This window comes from Leptonychotes weddellii, chromosome X (genome assembly GCF_054177405.1).
Source record: "Leptonychotes weddellii isolate Sample4059 chromosome X, ASM5417740v2, whole genome shotgun sequence".
NCBI classification, from domain to species: Eukaryota; Metazoa; Chordata; class Mammalia; order Carnivora; family Phocidae; genus Leptonychotes; species Leptonychotes weddellii.
Genome location: NC_138385.1, coordinates 100,754,059 through 100,775,754, shown reverse-complemented (window position 1 = coordinate 100,775,754; position 21,696 = coordinate 100,754,059). Strand labels below are relative to the sequence as shown.

Genomic DNA, 21,696 nt, shown 5'->3' with positions numbered 1-21,696 from the left:
GTTTCCAAAGAAGCTCACATTCACCGATTCTTAGGACTTGAACATATCATTGGGGAGGACACAGTGTAAGCCGTAACGATGGGTGATACAGATTGTTCAATAATCAAAACAACTTAAAAAGTCTATGATGAGAAGTCTTGCTACCACCCCATTCTGTCCTGCCCTGTAACTACTTTTATTAGCTTCTTGTATACCCTGCCAGCATTTTTGCAGACACAGGAGAGGGTGGTGAGCACATGTTCAGCTGTCCCCACAGAAAGCTAGGGCTGTGCCTGCCACTCTTCTGCCCCGGCTTCCTCGCGGGACAGTAACACCCCATCCCCTTTTCTGGATCTGTGCACAATGAGCTGCTTCATTCCTTGATATGGCTGCAAAGTAGTCTGCGTGGATAGATTTTAGTTATATGGCTGGGATCGTTGGAGCTTTATACTGCTTTATTTTTTTGTCCCTTGAACTTCTGTAGATTTTCTTGTACTTAGAAAAAGCTTGAGTTTTTGCAGATGGATGCGCACTGGTCTTTCTGCTTGGTCCTGGGGTGCATTCAGATGTTTCTGTTACGGCTTTCATTTTTTGCTCAACACACTGAGTGCGTGGCAGGCATGTGTCTAGATTCTGCAGAATGTAAGGATAGAAGCACGTCTGAAGCAGAGCTCGGACCTGTGGGCCAGATGAGACAGGTGCACACATAACTGCCTTGCACGGCAGCGCTCCCGAAGGTCAAGGATTCAGGAGACTTGTGGAGTGTCCCCACAGTGGTCATTCAATTGCCCCTTACTGGGCCCTACCCCAGGCCTGCTAGATTAGGCTCTGGAGGCGTGACCCACCAACCTGTATTTTCAGATGCACTCCCAGGTCATGAGAGGTACATGGTGGCAGGAACAGCTCCCGCCATTTCCTGGAACCTCTGAGTGCAGCGTTGGACGAGGTGCAGTGTGGACATGCCGCATCTAATCGAAACCCCAACCCCCGGGGGTGAACCAGGTGGGGTATTCCATCATGGGGGCTTGGAGGCCTTGCCCCAGGACGTTGAGCTGATTTCTCTGACCCGGCCTTTCCCAGTGTGCCAGGCTGGGGCAAGCCACCCACTTGCCTCAAGTGGGTTCCCCACCACAGTGGTGGAGATGGAATTTCTGTAAGAAACTTCAGACCCCAGCATCCTCTCTGAGAAGCTCCAGGGAGAGGCCTGGGCAACGTCCTCTCTAGCAAAATCAAAGAAGTTGTTCTGTGTTTTATGACCTTAACAATATTGGCCCATTCCAGCATGCCTTCGTCTGGATCCAGAGCCAGCTACCCGTGTCTGCTGGAGAGAAATACATTCAAAAGTCTTCTAAAAAACTGGAGAAAAATCTCATTTCTTTTTGACTTCCACCTAAAGGAGTTACGTACACCAGAAGACATAGTTGCTCTAGTTTTGGGCAAACTAACATCCGTATGAGATGACTCTTGACCATGTAGAATTATGACTGAAAAATCAGGTTATAAAAATATGTAAACCTCATCTGGGAGTGGTTTTCCTTCTGTGTGGTTTATAAAAATCTCAAGGCAACATTCATCTCTGTCAGACTCATTTATTGATACAACATTTTGGATGGCAGTGCTCCCCCCCCATTTTATTGAGGTACAGTTGACAGATAAAATTTTATAAAGTTAAGGTGTATAACCTGGTGACTTGATATACACACGTAAGGTGGAATGATTAGCACGATAAAGTTAGTTAACGCATCCATCACCTCACGTGGGTACCTTGTTTTTTGTGTGTGTGATGAAAACTTTTAAGATCTACTTTCTTAGCAGCTTTCAGATACGCAACACAATATTGCTAAGCATGGTGCTGTGCATTCCGGCCCTGCAGCTTACTCATCTTCTAACCCGAAGTCTGTGCCCTTTGACCCCTCAGCCCCTGGCGACCACCATACCACTCTGTTTCTCTGAGTTTGGCTTTTTTGGAGGGAATGCTTGTTTTTTTCTTTTTTCTTTTTTTTTAGGATTTTATTTATTCATTTGAGATAGAGAGAGAGAGAGAATGCATGAGCAGGGAGAGAGGCAGAGGGAGAGGGAGAAGCAGGCTCCTCGCTGATCCAGGAGCCCGATGTGGGGCTCGATCCCAGGACCCTGGGATCATGACCTGAGCCGAAGGCAGACGGTTAACCATCTGAGCCACCCAGGAGCCCCTGCTTGTTTTTTTCTTTAGAAAACAGAAAGATTTAAAAAAAAAAACCAGTAAAAATGGTACCACAGTTGTTCTCTACTATTATCTATTATTCTCATGCTGCCAGGAGGACTCCGTCACTGTCTGATTTAGATGACTACGCATTGGATTAAAGGTGCAGGTCGTGAGGGTCGTGTCTTTTACATCTCACGGGAATGGGGGGCAGGGTGGGCCAGCTCTCCGGTGCTGACGCGGCCGCCCTGGAGCCGATGACATGACTGCTTCTAAAGGGAAGAGAACATTACCACCTCTGCCCAAGTAACTCGTTTCCTTCTATTGCAGAGCCTGGCCAAGCTGACCGATGGCTTCAAGAACAGCTTTTCTCTTAGCGACCCTCCGCAAGAGTTCCCTCACAGTCCAGGTGTGCTTGGCGATTCTTTACCTCAACAGTTCTGCGATGCTGGGTCTCAGACTGACATCATTGGAGAGGTATGCCAAGAATGGGGGGCGGGGTGGGGGGTGGAGAGCCGAGTGTGCCCAGAGAGAAAAGAGCTGCTTTCGTGTTGCCATCACTCATTTGTTTGACTTTGCCACTTTCTCTTCAGAAATGTTTTGGCTTTTGTGCCATTAAGTTTGAAGGAAAAATCCAGCTGTGAAGGTTCCATGGCATGGAAGGCAATTGAATTGCTTAGTATCTCTATCCTTGTAATTTGGATTCTTTAAAACAGCAGAATCCTTCTGAGAGTTGAGTTTAGATGTGTTCTTTTTTTTTTTTTAAGATATATTTATTTTAGAGAGAGAGGAAAGAGAGTGTGGGGAGGGGAGGAGCAGAGGGAGATGGAGAAACTTAAGCAGACTCCACACTGAGTGTGGAGCCTGACCTGGGGCTCCATCCCACGGCCCTGAGATCATGACCTGAGCCAAAATCAAGAGTTGGACGCTTAAAGGACGGGAGCTACCCAGGCGCCCGACATATGACATTTTAGAGCAGGGATCAGCTAACTTTTTCTGTAAAGGTCCAGATCGTAAATATTTTAGACCTTTGCAGGCCATGCAGTCTCTGCTATAACTACCTAACTGTGTTGTTATAGTGCAGAAGCCACCATAGGCAATATGTGAACAAATGGACAGGACTGTGTTCCAATAAAACTTTATTTATAAAAACAGTATCGGATTTGGCCTGTGGGGGTCATAGTTTACTGATCTTTGGCTTAGACCAGTGATTTTCAGAGGCTTTGTGTCTGTGTCACCCTTAGGTTATACTTTGATGCTATTTCTTATTCTAAAAGAATGTCAGGAAATTGAATTGAATCAAAATTAATTTTGCTTGGAACTTGGAAGAATTTCATAATGCCCCTTTTGATAATTACTGAAGCCTTGAGTTAGCTACAAAAACAAAGTTGGCAATCATCATCTGAAGTAGGGTAGTGAATGCTTAAAGACACTCCTGTTATAATGTTATTGAGTGAAGTTTATTACAAAAGGAAAACAAATGAAAAAAAGATGGCTTCTTTTTCTTAGGGCTTATTAAGTAAAGAGGAGACATCAATGGAATGTGCAATGTCCTCCCCAAAATTAAGTAAAGAAAAAGGAAAAAACAGGAGAAAAAAACCGTTGACGAAAAACTCTGGGTTTTAAATAATTAGCTAATATTTTGAAATTTGGATAAATAGTATCTCTTTGAGTATAATATGGTAAATAATGACTCTTTTGGTCTTGGACATTCTGAAACAGTCCTATTTTCAGTTGTCAGTCTCAAAAGTACATTTAGACATTTTTGTTTTGTTTTTTACACTTAGACATTTTTGACCAGGCGATTTTGGTTTAAAGAATGTGGTCCCCATCTATGTAACACACAGAGAAGAATCTGTAAGTCAGAAATGTCTGCCATTTTGGCCTAAAGATTTTTGGCGTGCAGGAAGGAAAGAAGTATAAGACTCATTGAATTCCATGAATAATTTATTGCTGTTACCATAGGTTAGAATTAGAATTAAGAGATTCAACTAGTTTGAGAGAAACAGGTAAGATCAAAGGTTCTCTAATGATCTAGGTAAGACTTTCTAAAGATGTCAGGTGCGGAGTGGTTGGTTATGCTGTTGCAATAACTTGAGCCATAAATTGTCATGTTTGTGAGGTTACTGGGGCCTGCCTTGGGTTGACAGCTTCATGGCTGTTATCTTGTTAGTTGTTTCCATATCCGTTTGATAGGTGAGGGGTTCAAGGTGCCAAGTCACCTGACGTCATGTAGCCAGGGAGAGGCAGGTCTGCATCAACATCTCTGATGCCTAAACCCCTGTGCTTTCTACTACATCATGCAGTTGTTAAAACAAAACAAAACAAAAACAAAAACATACTGAAGGGCTGAACTGGATTAGTTGGCTATTGCTGCATAACAAATTACTCCAAAACCTAGCATCTTAAAACAGCACACTTTTATTATCTCAGACTTCTCCTGTAGCTCAGGAGTCTGGCAGGGCCCTCTGCTTCAGGGGCTCTCCTGAAACTGCAAGCAAGGTGTCACCCAGGGCTGCAGTCTCGTCTGAGGACTCGACTGGGGAAGGGGCCACTCTCAGGCTCACGTGACTGTTGGCAGGATTCACTTCCTCATAGGTTTTTGGACTGAGGGCTCTGTCTCATTACCATACAGACCTCTCCCGCACAGTAGCTTGCTTCATCAAAGTGTGCAGACTGAGAGAGTCTGCTAGCAAGATGGAAGTGACCGTCTTTTGTAACGTAATCACAGAAATGGCTTCCCATCATCTTTGCTGTATTCTGCTGGTTACGGTCAAATCATAGCTCTAGAGCACTCTCAAGGGGATTTCACCTGGGCTGAATCCCAAGAGGTGGAGACCATTGGGGACCATCTTAGACATCTGCACACCTGACTTAGTTATCACTTATGTGCTATAGGACTACATAAGAACTGTGCAACAGGAACCTGTTGAATCCATTGGGCCATAGATTTCTCCTTTTTTGATTAAGATGTCCATTTGTTCTCAAGAGTGCAAAAACAGAGCTTAGAGATCTGTAGACAGCATCGAGAAGAGGTTTTAGGAAATGACATTTATTTGTCTTGATGAGGGGTCAGCTGCAGGAGTCTCTAACAAACAAGGTGATGAGGTGACAAATAGCTCATTCCCAGTGTAGTCAGTTTCTGGAGATGTGATGCTGTAGCCTTAATATATTTATATTGAGGAAACCATGGAGAGGGGCTTTGGATGAGGCTATTAAAATGCGCACAGTGGTGACATGCCTCATCAGAGAATGCTCGCCCTGTCCCTCATTCAAAGCAATAAAGATATAAAGAAATTCCTATTGACATATATCAAAACTGGGGTCAATAAATTCAGCTCTAATCATTCAAATAGAGTATTTTCAAATGTTTGTTGACATGAGGTTATTTAAAAAAAAAAAGACGACTTAGTGGCTATAACATAGGGTCTAGTTACGGTCAGATCTACAGAGACAATTGATTTAATGAACTAGTGTCGTATATTTCCAGGAATGAAGGAAGAAGTAACCAGGGTGAGCTACAGTTACCTCCCATACAGGTCTTTTTTGGTTTTGTTTTAGGAATTTGTTTAGTTCAGCGTAATTGGTATGAAAACATTGAAGTACAGCTAGTGATCACGTCAGAGCGCCACACGTTTGAATTCTAACTCCTAGGGCGATGGGCCGCCTTCAGGCTTTTCCACACCTTGCTTTCCTTCCTTTTGACCTTTAGTTCTTTAACATGCTATGTAACATTCGAAGGAGGCCTGTAGCCCATCCGTCACAGAGCTAGTCCATCTTCTTCAGATCTTGCGACTTCTTAAGAGAACATCATTCTTCTGCATTCATTGAAGAACGAGAGAACGTACTGTACAAAATGGGATGAATATTTTTGCCTTTGTGTCAGCTTTTACTAAATAATTCCCTATGTTTTTAAAATTTAATTTGTTGTTGTTGTTGTTATTAGAAACTACACAACAGATGAATACACTTCCACTGTTAAACAAATCCACCAGTGCTTGGGAGGCAGTCTTCCCAGCCCCACCTGCAGCTTCCACCAGTCAGAGGTGGCTGCCGAGCACTGTTTGGTGTATTTCCTTCCAGACCCTTGAGAAATGGAAATTTAAAGACAAATTAAAATATTCTTCATTGTCGCTGAAAGTTGAAATGAATTTTCTATTTTGAAAATATGTCTTTAATATGTTTCCCCCTTTTTTTTCCTTCTGTTCCGGAAAGTTTGTCTTTGATGATAAAACAAGACTTGTAGACCGAGTCAGGCTTAATTGGCAGTATGAGGAAGCCAGAAAGAGGTAAGAAGCTCCTTTCTCAAGTCTTGCCTTCTGCTTCCTTCCTTTCTCCCATGGAAAGAGGTTTTGTGGCGCTCCATTGTGGGACTGTCCACTTTTCATCAGAAAGTGGTATCTGCTAGAATACAAAATCCACGATCTTCCCTTCTGGGTAAGCCTCTTAATGCCCATGATAGAATTTCATGTGCATTTAACACATGAACGTCTCACTGTTGTGACCAGTTCTAAAGCCATGAGCTAATAAAGACAGAGACTTTCCCGGCTTCCTTCTCCTCTCAGATAGCTCAGGGCTCCCGCCTTCCCTACCTCCCGACCAGCAGCAGCCCCTCAGACCTGCTTCAACACAATTTCCTTATCGTTTACCTATGTCGTTTCTAACTCCAGAGCTTAATGGAAACAGTCACATATCTTGGTTTAAAAGACAGTTTAACAAGGACTAGGTCAACAGGTCTTAGCGGGACCTCATCCGCCGGATTTCGGTGGAGAGACTCGCAGCACAGCCTTTTCTGTGGACCTTTGCCGTAAATCTTCTGCCCTCGGAAAATCAAAGACTTGACCCTGTCTGTACCTGTTCAGGATTTGTCTTTCTGTCGCCCTCTTCCAGCCCTAAGCATCGGACAAGGGCAGAATTGAGAGGCAGTGCAGTATTTTTAGCAGGTCACGTCCCTCCCCACGTTCGCAGGACCCTGGTTTCAGTATTCTGACCCTGCCCTAGCTTTCGTGTCCCCTTCCTAGAGACTCTTTTGTGTCTTCTGAAGAGAGCCTTAAAACCAAATTATTCCCAGATATGTGCTTCAGAAAGCTATGAACCGTATCTTTTTAAAAAAGTTTCTTTAGTCACATATGAACTATTTTCTTGGAGGGTGGGGGAGAAGGAGTGGAATGCCAGGTGGGGTCAGGGGGTCCTTTCTGGAAGCAAAATAGCTGGGTCTGCTCCATATACTGTATCATTCCTGATGTCTGGAAATCCATTTTGTCGCCTTTTTAGAAAATGTAAAAATAGCAACAAAAGCGGATCATATGACTCCCTGCTAGAGGGCCGACATGAGCTGACATGGGCTTTCTGTTTGCTCAGAGCTCGTATGCCCGCTTCTTCCTGGCTTCTCACCACGGATCTGTGGTGGGCTTTACGCTTCCACACCGACCGCTGCCGAGTGCATTCAGCCGTGCTGCTTGTCTCTGCGGTCATATTCTCCATCTGTCGTGCATTCCTTCTCCTGAGCTCGCTGCTGTTTGTCAGGGGCCGTTGTCCCCTTTGAATATTCCTCTGCTCATTCTTGCATGTTTCTGCTGGACCGCGCAGTGTGGGTGCTGGAATTTGCTGTGCTGTAGTAAAATGCAGAAAATAGATGGTTGCTGCACTTAGGGACATAATTGTTACATGTTTTGCTGCGACATTTACTAAACATAGCAAGTGATCTCTTTGTTTTCTAGAGATAGTATTGGTACACAGTGAGTAACCTTTTAAATGTTGAGATGAGACATTTGGGCGAAAAGGCAAGTATTTAAGAAAAATTTTCAGGGGAGGACACTGCATTTCATCGGCATCTTTTAAATGACAGTACTATTTCAGGATTGCCAGGACCTTGTCAGGAGACACACTGCAGCTACGTGGGGCGGGGTGGGGGGTGGGGCGGGGGGGAGCCCTGCCCCCAGTGCTTCAGCCTCTGTGGGCCAGAAACGCCGTTCTGGGCTGCATCAGCCACATTTAAGTATCAGGGACACGTTGTGGAGATGTCCTGGATCGGCTTGCACAAGCACGGCCTGTCCTTTTCCCACTAGCACAGTGGTTCCCAACAGGCGGAGTTGGGGAGTGGGGACTTTACCCCCAGGGAACTTCTGGCCATGTCCAGAGGCAGGTTTGGTTGTCACGACTCTGGGGGACCTGCTACGGCCGCTGCTCAACATCCTATGGCGCATAGGCCGGCCCAACACAGAGAGTGACTCCCCCACACGTCACCAGTGCCGAGGCTGAGAACCCTTGCTCTGGCTGGAGGACTGTGGTGTCTTAGCGGGGCCATCCCCGCGGGATTTCCTGCCGGCTGGTCTGCATGGGTGACCCCCCAGTAGTGTCATCTGCACCCCACCCCAGCTTCTGCAGGGGGCAGAAGCTGCTGGGAGAATGGGACATCGTACTTCTTTCTACTCAATACCTGCCCTGTTCTGGACATTTCAAAAAAACTGTGTGGGTTATGCGATGTGATCACATACGGTCTTTAACCTATTTGGGATATAAACTCGTCCCCAGCTAACAGAAATATGTCGGTTTATCAGTGGTTCTGCCTGAGAGTGAGGACCTCTCCCTATCCCCACCCGGGCAGTACCTGCTGGGGTTGTGTGGTGGGGGGGGGGGGTGTGCGCGTGCACGCGTGCGTGAAGTCACGCGCACACACATATAGCACGTGCGTGTTTACAGACGTGCGTGCACACTTGTATTTTCCTCTGTGTTTTTATTACAAAAATAATACACGAATACATTGTTTTTGTCACAGGCACAATCAGTAGAGACCACCCACTTTCCCCTTCTCTAATCCCAGTTCCTACCATTCATGGTTTGGCGTGACACCGTCCAGGCTTTTACCTAAACATTTAAATAAAGTAAGCCCAGTTTAGTTAAACGTAGTATGTGATGCATAGCTTAGGATGCATAAGCATCCCTCTGTGGAGAGACATCTTAGATGGTTGCAGTTTTTCCTTTTCACAAACAGTGCACATCTCTTCCTAGGCCTCAGCCTTGCGGAAAGGACTATTTCCTTGGACGGATACTTAGCAATGAAATGTACAGATCTTAACGCACATACACGGAAAGGTTTTATAGGAGCGTCTGGGTGGCTCAGTCGGTTGAGCATCTGACTCTTGATCTTAGCTCACGTCTTTATCTCAGGGTCCTGAGTTTGAGCCCCGCGTGAAGCCTACTTTAAAAAAAAAAAAAAAGAGTTTTGATAGATGCCCGCACATGGCCTTCCAGAATGACTTAGCCACCAGCGCCGATGGAGGGCCCTGATTTTCACATCCGCGGAGCATCATTAAACATCTTCTTTTTTTTGTCGATTTTACTAGAGTAACGGGCAAAGACCTTCTCTCAGTGGTCATGTGCTTCTCCCTGGTGTGAATGGTGCATTTCCTGGTGCCGTTCAACATAATTTTGTGTGACTTTTGGTTCTTGTAGTTGCTGTGTCTGAATTTTTTTTTTTTCCAGACAAGTGATCCTTTCAGAAAATGTTAGATGCTATCGTTCCCCTGTTCCACATGGCTCTCAACCCTTGCAGGAGGCCACTTTTGCTCCCTAGGGAACAGTTCTGGTCCTCCTGACTAGGGCAGAGCCCAGGGTTGCTGCTGACCAGCCCACAATGCACAGCGTGGCCCCACAGCAAGGACTTCGGTGGCCCAGTGTCAGTAGTGCCTCAGCTGAGAAACCTTACTCTTGGCCTTCTTATTTTGCTCCTAAATCCCTACTGTGTTTGGACAAGGACCCACAGGAGCCGGTTTTCCACTAACTCAGGGCATTAGCCCACTCCCCCGTGTCTTCCCTTGCCCTGCTCCAGACAGGTTGACCCCTCAGTGTTCCTCAGACATGCCGGGTCTCAAACCTGCCAGGCACACTCCTGACTTAGTCCCTGGAGTCAGCAGAATAATGGCCCCCTCAAGATGTTCACGTCCTAATCCCCAGAACCTGGTGGCTGTGTTGCCTTCCGTGGCAGAAGAAACTTTGCTGATGGGATTAAGTTAAGGACCTTGAGATGGGGCAATGATTCTGGATGATCCAAGGGGGCTCAGTGTCATCACTAGGGTCCTTAGAGAGGGACAGTCTGGGAAGGGGATGTGAGGAGGGAAGCAGAGATCAGAGTGGCGTGGGCCACGAGCTGAGGCCTGTGGGCAGCCCCTAGAAATGACAGTGCAATGGATTCTTCCCTAGAGCCTCCAGAAGGATCACAGCCCTGCCCACCCATTTTTGACTTTTTACTTCTGGCACTATAAGATAATAATGTGTGCTGTTTTAAGCCACTGAGTCTGTTGTTACAGCAACAAGAGGAAACTCATACAGTGCCCATGGCCTTTGCCGTTTCCTCTGCCAACAATGGGATGCTTTGCCTCAAGTTGTCAGATGGCTTCTGCTCTCCTCTTGGTCACCTTGTCAGAGACGCTTCCCTGATCATCCAGAATAAAATAGCATGCCCCATTCCCGGCCCCATCGCCCCGATCCTCCCAGCAAATGTAACCACCTAACCCATTCTCTATATACGTGTTTGCTTTTTCATCATTTGTTTTTCCCTCCGAGAACGTAAACCCCACAAGGGCAGGGATTTAGGTCCGTTTAGGTCATTGCTGTAATTCCAGTAGCTAAATACCCACTGAATATTGAATGAGTAAACGAGGGCCCCATTTGGTCACACTTGCTGTTTGGCCCTTGCTTCTGCCAGTGGGCAAGCAGAAGGAGTCCTTGGGGCCCAGGTCCTGGCTCTCCTCCTGGCTCCCTTCCCCAAGGCCCGCTGTGGGCCTTGGGATGTTGCCCCTTGACCTGAGGACAGAAAAGCATCAAGATATGCATGTCTTTAGGGTTCTAACAGAGGCAGGGCATGATCTCTTCATTTCAAGAACTGTGTTCGCAGGATACATCATCATACCAAGCTCAGCTTACAGTTCTTGGGCCTTCATGGACATTTGAAAAGGCTCATGATCTTGAATCTTTCTATAATGAATTCTCTTGGGTGCTGGAGAAAATGGCTGCTGTTTTGGAGCTGCGCCCTGAAGGATGCTGGGATTCCAGCTGCCCGTGCATTTGGGAAGGGCTTTCTCAACCAAGAGGGGAGCAGGGATCAGGGTGGAAAGTTGTGCGATCGCAAGTTTCTGAGGAGGTGGGGGGGGTCCGTCTGCGGCAGCTGGACCAGCCTATAGTTGCAGAATGAAGGGGAGTGGGGGGGCGGGTGGGATGGAGGATGCCATGAGCAGGGAGGCAGGTCTGCGTCATGGGGGACCACCAGTACCTTGAAAAAGAGTTGAAAATGCTGGGCATTCTAGGACTTTTGAGTCGGGAATGGTCAGTGTGAGCCATCCAAATGGTGAGAGATCCAGGAGGGCAGTTGGAGGTGGTACTGACGTCATGGAGTGGCTGAGCTCACCTTGGGAGAGAACATGCACTGAGAAAGGAAAAGAATTCAGGACTGAGTCGTAAAAAAGTCCCATTGGCTATTGGCCTGGTGAGAGTGAGGCTGGCCGGAGGAGGGAAGTAAAAAGTCCAAGAGAGTCTGGCTAGGAGTGAGCAGAAAAGAGAAAAGGAAGTAAAACCTCAGAAGACACTCACCTCCAGGGACCCACAGCAGAGGAGGAGATCCTGGAGAAGTCACACCAGTGGGCTGACAGACCTCTGCTTCCCAGCACTGCCCGCCACCGCCGTGTCCCCGGTCCAGGTTTTTATCATGCTGATTTGCTTTTTTTCCATTTAAAGAACTCTTAACTCTGATCTCTCTCTCTTTTTTTTTTTTTCTGCTAAAATATCTTTCTCTTACAAAATAATGATGCTAGTTGATGTTAGTAGGTTTTTTCAGAATCTCTACTTGGAAAAATAAAAAGTTGGCAGCCCTACAGCAGCCCCTCCCCCTTCCTTAAGTGGCATGGGCCATGGGGAGTATGACATAGATGGCACTCACTGGGGCTAAAGGAGGAGCATGGCCCCGGAGAGGGCGTTCTCAGAGGCTCCCTTCGTGGCCTAGGATCATTTAGAAGGTGGACCTTGAGTCTTGATAATGAGTTTCTGTTCTCATTGGACTTTAAGGTGCTTTAAAATGTCTGTGAAGCGGGGCCCCTGGGTGGCTCAGCTGGTTAAGCGTCTGCCTTCGGCTCAGGTCACGATCCCAGGGTCCTGGGATCGAGCCCCGCATCGGGCTCCCTGCTCCGTGGGAAGCCTGCTTCTCCCTCTCCCACTCCCCCTGCTTGTGTTCCCTCTCTCGCTGGGTCTCTCTCTGTCAAATAAATAAATAAAATCTTTTTAAAAAATTAAAAAATAAAGTAAAAAAATAAAAATGACCTCGGGGAAGTTTCTTTTTTGCCAACTTTAATCATGACCTTACGTTGCTTTCATGTATTTAATTTCACTGAAACTATATTTCAGGGGGAAAGAAAGCGCCTTTCTGGAGATTGTTTTTCTCATATTGCTCAGAATTGGAATGATGGTACTCGCAGCAGTGGGGTCCCAGCCTCCGGGTCAGCCGCATGGAGTGGCTGTGGGGGAAGGGGCACTGTAAGTCTACATCTGTGTTTAGCCTTAGGCACAAAGTCTGTCTTCTCCGCTGAACCTAACACACGAAGCATCCTCCTTGCAGACGGCTTGTTTCTAGGCCAGCAGCACAGTAGACAAGGCGTACTGCGTCACGGGCAAAGCTGTCTTGTCTATCCCTTGGTGAATGCACAAGAAATCACTGGAGGAATCCTTCTAGAGATTTTGGCCTCCAGTGCAGACAGACAAGACGTATGTGCCTCACTCTGAACCTGGCTGAGAGCAGGCCCCAAATGTCGGCATCTGGAATGTGCATATAGGGAAAGAATTGTACAGTCCCTTGGCACTATATATCCATATTCTTCGGGACTCATAGGTAGCTCTAAGACGACCACGCAGTCATTTACATCCTTGTGAAATTCAGTTATGTGAAAAAGCACTATTCTTCAGCGTAGAAACGCTTGCCTCGTGTTCAGCTTAGCCCAAACAGCTTTTCCAGAGGGGCCGCACGAAGTCAGCTTTATCCCGATCTTGTCTGTGCTGCAGAGGCTGTCCCTTGCCGTGTCGCGTGTCTGTGCATATTTGTCCTGTAAGCAGAGTCACAGTACTGTGTGTCACTTGGGCCGCTGTACTCTTACGCCTTCGGTGGACAGACCTTTTGAAGTTGGCCCTTTGCCTCTCTTCCCGCCTATAATTCTTTTCTTTGCTCGTTCTGTTTTCTGGTGGTGGATATTACTTGAGATTTGCCTGAGAAGCATAGGATTACCTAGGGTTGGATCTTCTGCCCCCCTCAGCAACTTGAATGCTTGTAGAGTTCCAGCTGACCAGCGCCTGGCCAACTCAAATGGAATCTTGATCACCTCCCATGTACACCTCCGAAGACTCAGAGGGAGTGCTTTTAAAAATGTGGGTGCTGGTAGTATATGAATGAGAATTAGGGTATGTTACAAAGTAATACCGCTGCCGCGAACTTCAGCTGGGTTCAGAGAGGCTTTCCTGCGGGTTGATCAGATAAATGTAATGAAAAATTATGAGGACACAATGGCTTTGCTCAATGTTGTTCGCCTCTTTCATATTTATTTCTTACTTTTGACTTGTCTTGATCTCCGGTAGAGCGTTCCAGAAATTTCATTGGGTATAATGTCTGATTTGGCACTAACTTACTTACGGGCCGACTTGGAGTGTATTTTCCTTGGGCTTCAGTTATATGACTGCCATAAATTTTCATTACACTAATTAGACATAGATGGATGCTCAAGCCCCGTTGGATTCGTAGTCCTGGTCAGCCAGCTCTGCCAGTAGTAGTTTTCAGTGACATGATTTGGCACCATTTTCCAACACATTTTCAGGAAATTAGTTTTAAGTTGGAAAAGAACTTGCCTAATAAAGCTACTGACATTCAACTATTTTCTTTACCTTCTTGGGGAATTGGACTTGAGTAAAATGTGCACGTTTAAACTATAACTTACATACTTTTTTTTTAAAGATTTTATGTATTTATTTGAGAGAGGGAGAGAGAGAGCACAAACAGGGATGAGGGGCAGAGGGAGAGGGAGAAGCAGACTCCCTGCTGAATGGGGAGCCCAACGCAGGGCTCAGTCCCACGATCCTGAGATCATGACCTGAGCCGAAGGCAGACGCTTAACCGACTGAGCCACCCAGCTGTCCCTACACTTTTTTTTTTTTTTTTTAACTGTTGGGTTTTTTATTGGTTTGGTACTTGAAGAAGGCGTCTTACCCAGCCCTCCAGCCAGGCTGACTAGTCCCCAGGCTCATGTCTAGCTCAAGAGGAGCCTGACCCGGTGCGGGGCTGGCCAACAGTCTCGAACATGTGGGCCGACACCAGCTGATTGGCAGTATCTGCAGGGAACACAGCGTTGAGGATTCTGAGGTCTGGACCTAGTGGGCAGGATGCCAGGTTTGATTAGTTTGTGTGTCCTGGGCAGGGGACAGGGTGGTGTCAGGAGCGCTCCTGCCGTTCCTGTTTTAGTGAGGATCATCACACTGGAGCCTAATGCAGGCCCCTAAGAGCTCCACGGCCAATTAGGATCCTCGAGACCAGGCCAGGCTGCCTGAAAACAGAGGGTTTTCAAACTGAAGTGAGCATCAGAAGTACCTGGAGGACTTGTTAAAACCCCGGTCGCCCAACCCCATCCCCAGCGTGTCGCATTCAACAGCTCTGGGGTGGCACCCGAGGTTTCCATTTGTAACAGAGCTCCTGGTAATGCGGAGGCTGCGTGCCGGTCAGGGACCCCACTTTGAGAATCGCTGCCTGCCTTGGAGGATGCAGGGCTATGTGCCCCTGCCGCTCCCCTGTCTTCACAGCTCTCTGTGACCTCAGAGGAGTCTCTGGATTTTGTTTTTGGGTCATGTGTGCCAACATCTGTCCTCCACAGCGCTGGGTTCAGGGCGAGTCTGGCGTCACTCGTTTTCTGTCTGAAAACAGCCCTCCTAGTTAGCCACACTTGAACTTGAAGGGCTGAAATCGTTCTGCTCCGCCTGTGAAAGGCTGCTCTGCAAATACAAGCCACATCCGTCTCATTTAATCTGCATTAAAGGGCACAAAGCGATGCAGCCTGTGTGCCAAACACGTGGAAGTGTAGGCACGTGGAAGGTGACAGCAGCGTCCATACTTCTCCCCCTGGAGGGTGGTCGTGCCGATACGTTTGGTGAGGCTGACTGGTTTGCACCCCCCCGCCCCCCCTGTGGCCGCGCTTAGCTCCCGTGTATTTGCTGGCGTGCTTGTTCACAGTTTCACGCGTTCAGCTTTTGCTGAGTGTCTGCTCTCTGCAAGGCATTTTGAATGTCACTTATGCTCCAGGTCCCTGGTGCTGGAGAGAGCAAACAGAGCTGGAAGACGTGGATCGCCAGGCTTCGGGGGGTTTCTGTTCAGAAGCCCCGTGATGGGTGCATTTCTCTCCTGTCATTTTGTCCGCGTGGTGTTCGCAGTTAGGTACGGCAGAGCACGCAGGAAGCCAGAAGCTTCTCTCGTGTATCCAGCACTGTGTTTAGCCGCTGCTGGTGGGGGATGGGGAGAGAGGAGCTGGTTCCGTCCTGCTCTGGGACAGTGCCGTGGAGGAAAGCACGAATCTGTAACAACACAGTGCAGGGGGTGTGGAGGATGCCAGCCTTCCTGTCCGTCCTTTGAAGCAAGCATGCCATGCTTACTGCCACCCCAAATCTAGGCCAGGGGAGGTTATGTAGAGGACCTCCACATTCTTTTTATGACCCATCTTTCCAGGTGCTTTGTTTTTGTCATTTAAGGTTCACTTGGTGCAATAATTTCAGTATTCACTTAGAAGAGTGAGTTTTTAGAATCCACGTGATGGTGTGGAGAATGGGTGGTGATATTTTGATTTCACGGATTTTTCTGGGCCCGTCTCTTGCAGAGTGTCGACGATTCAGCAGCAGCTGGCCCAGCTTGATAACGAGTCGTGGCCGGGCCTGGCCGAGGCCGACAGGGACCGGCTGCAGCTCCTCAAGGAGAAGGAAGCCCTGCTTCAAGAGCTGCAGCTCATCATTCAGCAGAGAAGGCCGGTGGAAGACGTGGCCCGGCTGGAGGAGGAAAGGAGGCGCCTGGAGGAGGAGATCCAGCGAGCCCGGGCCACGTCGGTGCAGGGCGCCACGGAAAGGTGGGCTGGCTTCCGCGGGTTTAGGAGCAGGCAGGGCTCAGCTTCGGGGGAAGAACCACCCGGAAAAGCTAACTCGGAGAACTTGCACGTGACTCGAGATTGGTCCTGGTCGTGGTTACGCAGGGCATCGGCCGCCTGGTGTGTTTCCTGGCCGCGTAGAGGGAAGGCAGAAGGTGGAGGGAGCGTGTGCCTTCCCTTCTGTGGGAGGTGCCGGCTCTGCCCAGGGCTCCCGGGGTTCCTGTTCCCTGTTCAGAAGCAGGACGGGATGGAGAAGGGGAAGGAGGGAGGGAAGCTGGGAGCCCCTTGCTTAGCACCACGCCCCCAGCATCGGGGTGCTTGCCCCTTGTCTGCAGGACGGCAGCCTGCACAGGCGTGGGGCGGCCGGCAGGAGGGTGGGAGGCGGGCGCCGGCGCCGAGAGGGAGCCCGGGTGCTGGCACGGTCGGCGATGCGGCAGGCCCTACCCCTTCCTCTCATCGGCGACTTTGACCCCCCCGCCCCGCCCCGGGAGAGGCTCTGTGGGAGCACGAAGCCGGCGGCCCGGCGTGCGTCCGCCCCCAGAGGCGCCTCTCCGCACTCTGTCCCGCCTCTCCGCTGGCCTTGGAGGCGTGAGGCCAGCCTGGCAGGCAGCCCGAATCCCTGTTGCCCGGCCTTGTGGCGCGTGCCGGGCTGCCGGCTTCCGTTGGCCACGCGCGGTCACGGGCCGCGTCGGAGGCTGGGTCTGCGTTCCCCGTGTCACGGCTGTCAGGAGAGTGTGGCTGTCAGCTGAGCTTTGGAGAGGCCCCCCCCCCCCCCCGTGTGATAATCTACTGGACCTTCAAGTCCAGTGTGTTAAGAGGACCGTACGCTGTATCTGTATGAGCCTTCTGTACGGAGAGTTTAATAGGTGAAGGGCATCCGTACCGACGCCCTTAGGCCTGTCATTTAATCACGTGGGAGCTTACCCAGCCGAGGTACCGCTGGGGTTGTCAGTGCTTGGATAGGCATCCTTAATAGCTAGAGGTCTGTGTGGTGACTTCAGCGGCTCGTGTCAGCGCTGGCCGGAAGCGGTGGCATTGGGAGAGCCCAGCTCGGAGGAGTAGCTGGAGTGAACCTTAGTTTGCTCGGGATGATCGCGTGCCCTGTCACGTGACTCAGAATAAACGTGGAGTTGATCCTGAGTCTGGAAAGGGACCACGGACTGGAGTTTTCGTCTGTGCTCTTGTGCTTCTGCTCTCCCCTTGGTATTCTGTTGTATATGTTCTGGGTAGGAGGGCCTGGGAGTTCGTTGGGTTGGTTGTCTCTTAAGGGGGATGGACTCTGTCCCATGAATGCCCCCTGCTTCTCAGGACCCCACACCCATGCACCCTTGATTGTTTTTGCCCTTGCCTCATGGAAATCCCAGCACACGTGAGTGCTGGGGTCCCAGGGTACAAATCCATGGAACCCCATGGAGCTGGTATGACCCTCGATGCCTGGGTTCAGGGACTGGGTCAGCCAAGCTCGTCCAGCTGCTGGAGTGTCTTGTGGGACCAGCCCAGGAGCTGAGTCCTGGGATGCAGAGCCCTCCACTGGGACTGAATTGGCCCCCGTGTGTCTCCTGAATCTGTCGCTAAACGGCTTTGGGCAGGGAGGGCTGTCCCCTGGTGCTGACAAGCACTTTCATGCTGGCCACTTCTGCAAACGGTCTCTGTCTACAAGCCGTGCTGCACGGTGAGGCAGGGGCGCCAAGTGCCCCCCCAGGGCTCCTGCAGCCGGGGTGTTCTGGGCCTGGCGGAGGCAGGCCTCGTTCTCCGTGCACCTCCCTTCATCGGATGCATGCTTGAATTAGAAGCATGGGCCCCCGAGGTGGGCAGCTTTCCCTGGGAGCAGGCTGAGGGACGTTAGAGAGACCCGGTGTCGAGATGGAACGAAGCGACCGAGGGTGGCGTCTTGGGGCTGAGATGGGCCCGCTGCTTGGCCAGGCTTTGCCTGCCTCGGCCCCAGTGCCCTCGTCGCCAGGTAGTGAGTGTCCCTGGGGATTGGCACGGTGTCAAGCCTTTCCCCCGCCAAAGGACAGAGTGACTGTTTTAAGGGTGCCTACTTGGTCACATGTTAAATGCCATCGTTTGATTTATAAACAGGGACTGTTTTGTTCTGAGGCAAACACATTCATTCATTCATTCATTCATTCATTCAGGAAGTGTCGAGTGCCTGTACTACGTGTAGGGCTCCATTCGAGGCAGGGGACTTAGTGCAGTGGACAAAGTTCATTTCAGAAATTAGCCTCAAGTCGAAGAAAGTGGAAAGAAGAGAAAAAATGCCCTCCAACTCTGTGACAGTTGCTGTTTTGTTTTATTTGTGTCTAATCTTAATTCTATGGATTTTAGGATCCATGCATTTTTGCCCGGAGCAGGGCTTAAGCGAGGGATTCTGATTTGTCCTAAGGAATTCCAGCAGACTACTGCGTGCTCTGCATTTGAGGCCATCTTCTAGTCTAGCCTCTCATCCTTCCTGTCTGTTCATGCACCTGCCCACCCACCCTCCCATCCGTTCACCCACCCACCCATCTGTGGAGCGTCTACGGTGTATCAGGCACTGTTCAGGGGGCTGGGGGGACAGTGTCAGGCAAGAGAAAAACAGTCTCTGTTATCTTGGTGTTTGTGACCTACATGTGTTTTCTAGAATTGAGTCATTCAAACCTAAATCACTTGGGGAAATTTACAGTTGAATTTCTTGTTGGGAATATAAACTCATTCTCTTTGAAATCCACCAATGGACAATTTTCTTACCTACAGGATTCTACTTCAAGAAAAAAGAAATTGTCTACTTATGCAGCTGGAAGAAGCTACCCGCCTAACGTCCTATCTCCAGTCCCAGTTAAAAAGGTAGGTAACTGGGTGCCTGGGTGGCTCAGTCGTTAAGCGTCTGCCTTCGGCTCGGGTCATGATCCCAGGGTCCTGGGATCGAGCCCCGCATCGGGCTCCCTGCTCCGCGGGAAGCCTGCTTCTCCTTCTCCCACTCCCCCTGCTTGTGTTCCCCCTCTTTCTGTATCTCTCTCTGTCAAATAAATAAATAAAATCTTAAAAAAAAAAAAAGGGTAGGTAACTTTATTTTTATTTTTGGGGGGTTGGGGGCAGAGGGAGAGAGAGAATGTGAAGCAGGCTCCACGAGATCATGACCTGAGCCGAAATTAGGAGTCAGGTGCTTAATTGACTGAACCACCCAGGCACCCTAAAAAGGCAGGTAACTTTAAAAGAGAAAGCTATACCTAATTATCATGTTACAGTGGCATGTCCATGAGCTTCATCATTCCCTTTAGCTTGTTTTTCTCCTACCAGAATTTAGAACAGGAAGTGGTTGTAAACACAGAGTGGGAAAGCGGCTACATTGTATTTTTAAGAGTTGCTGCTAATGTATGATTCAGGGAATGTGAGGAGAACCAGGCTTGGCTGCAGAATAGCGAGTCTGAAGTCAAATACGTCTAATGATTTTATAATTTACAGCTTCTGAAGTGTATATATCCATCTCCCTGTGCACATGGATAGTTTTATTTTGTTTTTTTAAAAAATGATATGAATATTTTTAAAGAATTGGATGCTCAGTAATAGCTTTATTTTCAAATACTTAGTATATCGTGAGGTGTAGTATTAACGGCTTTCTATGTATTTTCTCAGTTATTCCTCCTAAAAATGCCACGACGTAGGAATGATTATCTCCCAGCCCCCAGTGAGAAAGTGGGGGGTCCTGAAAGGGCAAATTGCTTGACCCGGTGGGCTCAGCTAGTCTGCGTTTGAGCTGGAACTTGAAGTCAGGCGTGAGTCTCTGATGTTACCTGTCGCTCTCTACTGACATTCAAAAGAAACAAAGGAAATACTAGTGAAGGTGCCTTATAAATGCTTGTGAATGGTTAAAGACATGCTCTGGTTAATGGGAGGATGGGGCAGGATTTCGTTCCCTCTGGAACAGACCAGATGCTCAGCTTTGCAGTGGAGAACGGTGGGGCTTAAGCACAGGTCTTTGGGCCGCTTTTCTAAGAGCGTGGGGTATCTCTCATTTCAGCCTGTCCGCCAGCACCCTGACTGTGTCTTCGGGGAGCAGCCGTGGGTCCCTGGCCTCCAGCCGGGGCTCGCTCGCCTCCAGCCGCGGGTCCTTGAGCTCTGTCAGCTTCACCGACATCTACGGCCTCCCGCAGTACGAGAAACCCGACGCCGAGTGTGGCCAGCTTCTGCGCTTCGATCTCATTCCCTTCGACTCCCTGGGACGAGATGCCCCCTTCTTAGATTCCCCGGTCCCCTCGGGCTTCCACAAGCAGAGGCGCTCCCTGGACACGCCGCAGTCCCTGGCATCCCTGTCCTCCCGCTCCTCCCTGTCCTCTCTGTCTCCCCCGAGCTCGCCCTTGGACACGCCCTTCCTCCCGGCCTCGCGCGACTCCCCCTTGGCCCAACTGGGGGACAGTTTCGAGGTGCCCGGCCTGGGCGCCCTCGACAGACTGCGGGCTCAGGCCTGTGCTTTGGGGGACGAAGACTTGCAGGGCACGGCATCCCTTCAGCCGCACGGGTTCCCCGGGGATGGGGAAGGACCTCGCGAGCGCGGACCCCAAGTGACCGCCGCTCCCACGGCTGCAAGTAAGTACTGAGGAGTGCTGTGGGTTTTCTCCGTCCCGGGAAAAGAAGGGTTTCGGGTTCGGGGAAGAAATCGCGTGCAGTTGCACTGAAGCCCGCCGCCTCTTCAATTCCGTGGCCAGCTGTAGGTTTCAGACTTGGTAGGGTGAGGAGGAGGGCACGCCTGCTGTCTGTGTGCTTTCCTCATGGGGCCGTGGGGTCTGGGGCCTGGAGAGGTCACGGAGATGGCCAAGTCGTCTTTCCCGGGCGTTCGGCTTGTTTTCAGGACGTGCTTCATCGTTGAAAAGGACGGTAAACACCACAGTTTCCCGTAGTCAGAGGCTGCTAAGGGGGTCCTGGGGCCTCCGTGAATTCCCGCAGCCCCAGGGTGCATGTGGCCGAAGAGCAGCACTGGGCTGGGTCTGCTTGTAGCCCCGGTGTACATCTCTAATGCCTTTGTCCCTGTGACTTCGTCTCTTAGCCTCTGTCCTTACAGTTTTCAAAGGTGTAATTTATCAAACGTGGGAATGAAGGTGATCGGTGTAATTTCAAAAGACATGCCAGTAAGCATCCGTCATTTCTACCCATCCGATTTCTCTGGTGGTCCTCAAATCGAGCAAGGCGAACTTCATGCATCTGGTCCGTGTTAATTCAGCTTCTCCTTGGTGCCTGGGCCTTTCCGGTGGTAGCCCATGTAGAAAACGGAACTGGTGTTCCAAAGAGTATTCCAGCTGATGGCTTATGCACAAAGCAGGGCCTGGGCTCCGACCCTCCTCATCTTGACCCCATGTGCTTTTCTGAGCCAAGGTCCAGCAACTTTAACTCCCTTAGGTTTCCAAGAGG

At 49.5% G+C, this 21,696-nt stretch overlaps 1 protein-coding gene across 2 annotated transcripts in view; it reads left to right on the top strand.

Annotated features, from left to right (window-relative positions):
• Window positions 1-21,696, top strand: part of WWC3 (WWC family member 3) — a 113,660-nt gene that overhangs the window by 68,233 nt on the left and 23,731 nt on the right. For both annotated transcript variants that reach the window (XM_081809196.1, XM_081809197.1), the window contains exons 7-11: window positions 2,492-2,638; window positions 6,377-6,450; window positions 16,051-16,293; window positions 19,048-19,137; window positions 20,312-20,877. In XM_081809196.1, the coding sequence (XP_081665322.1) occupies window positions 2,492-2,638; window positions 6,377-6,450; window positions 16,051-16,293; window positions 19,048-19,137; window positions 20,312-20,877 (1,120 nt within the window). The remainder of the gene's footprint in view (window positions 1-2,491; window positions 2,639-6,376; window positions 6,451-16,050; window positions 16,294-19,047; window positions 19,138-20,311; window positions 20,878-21,696) is intronic.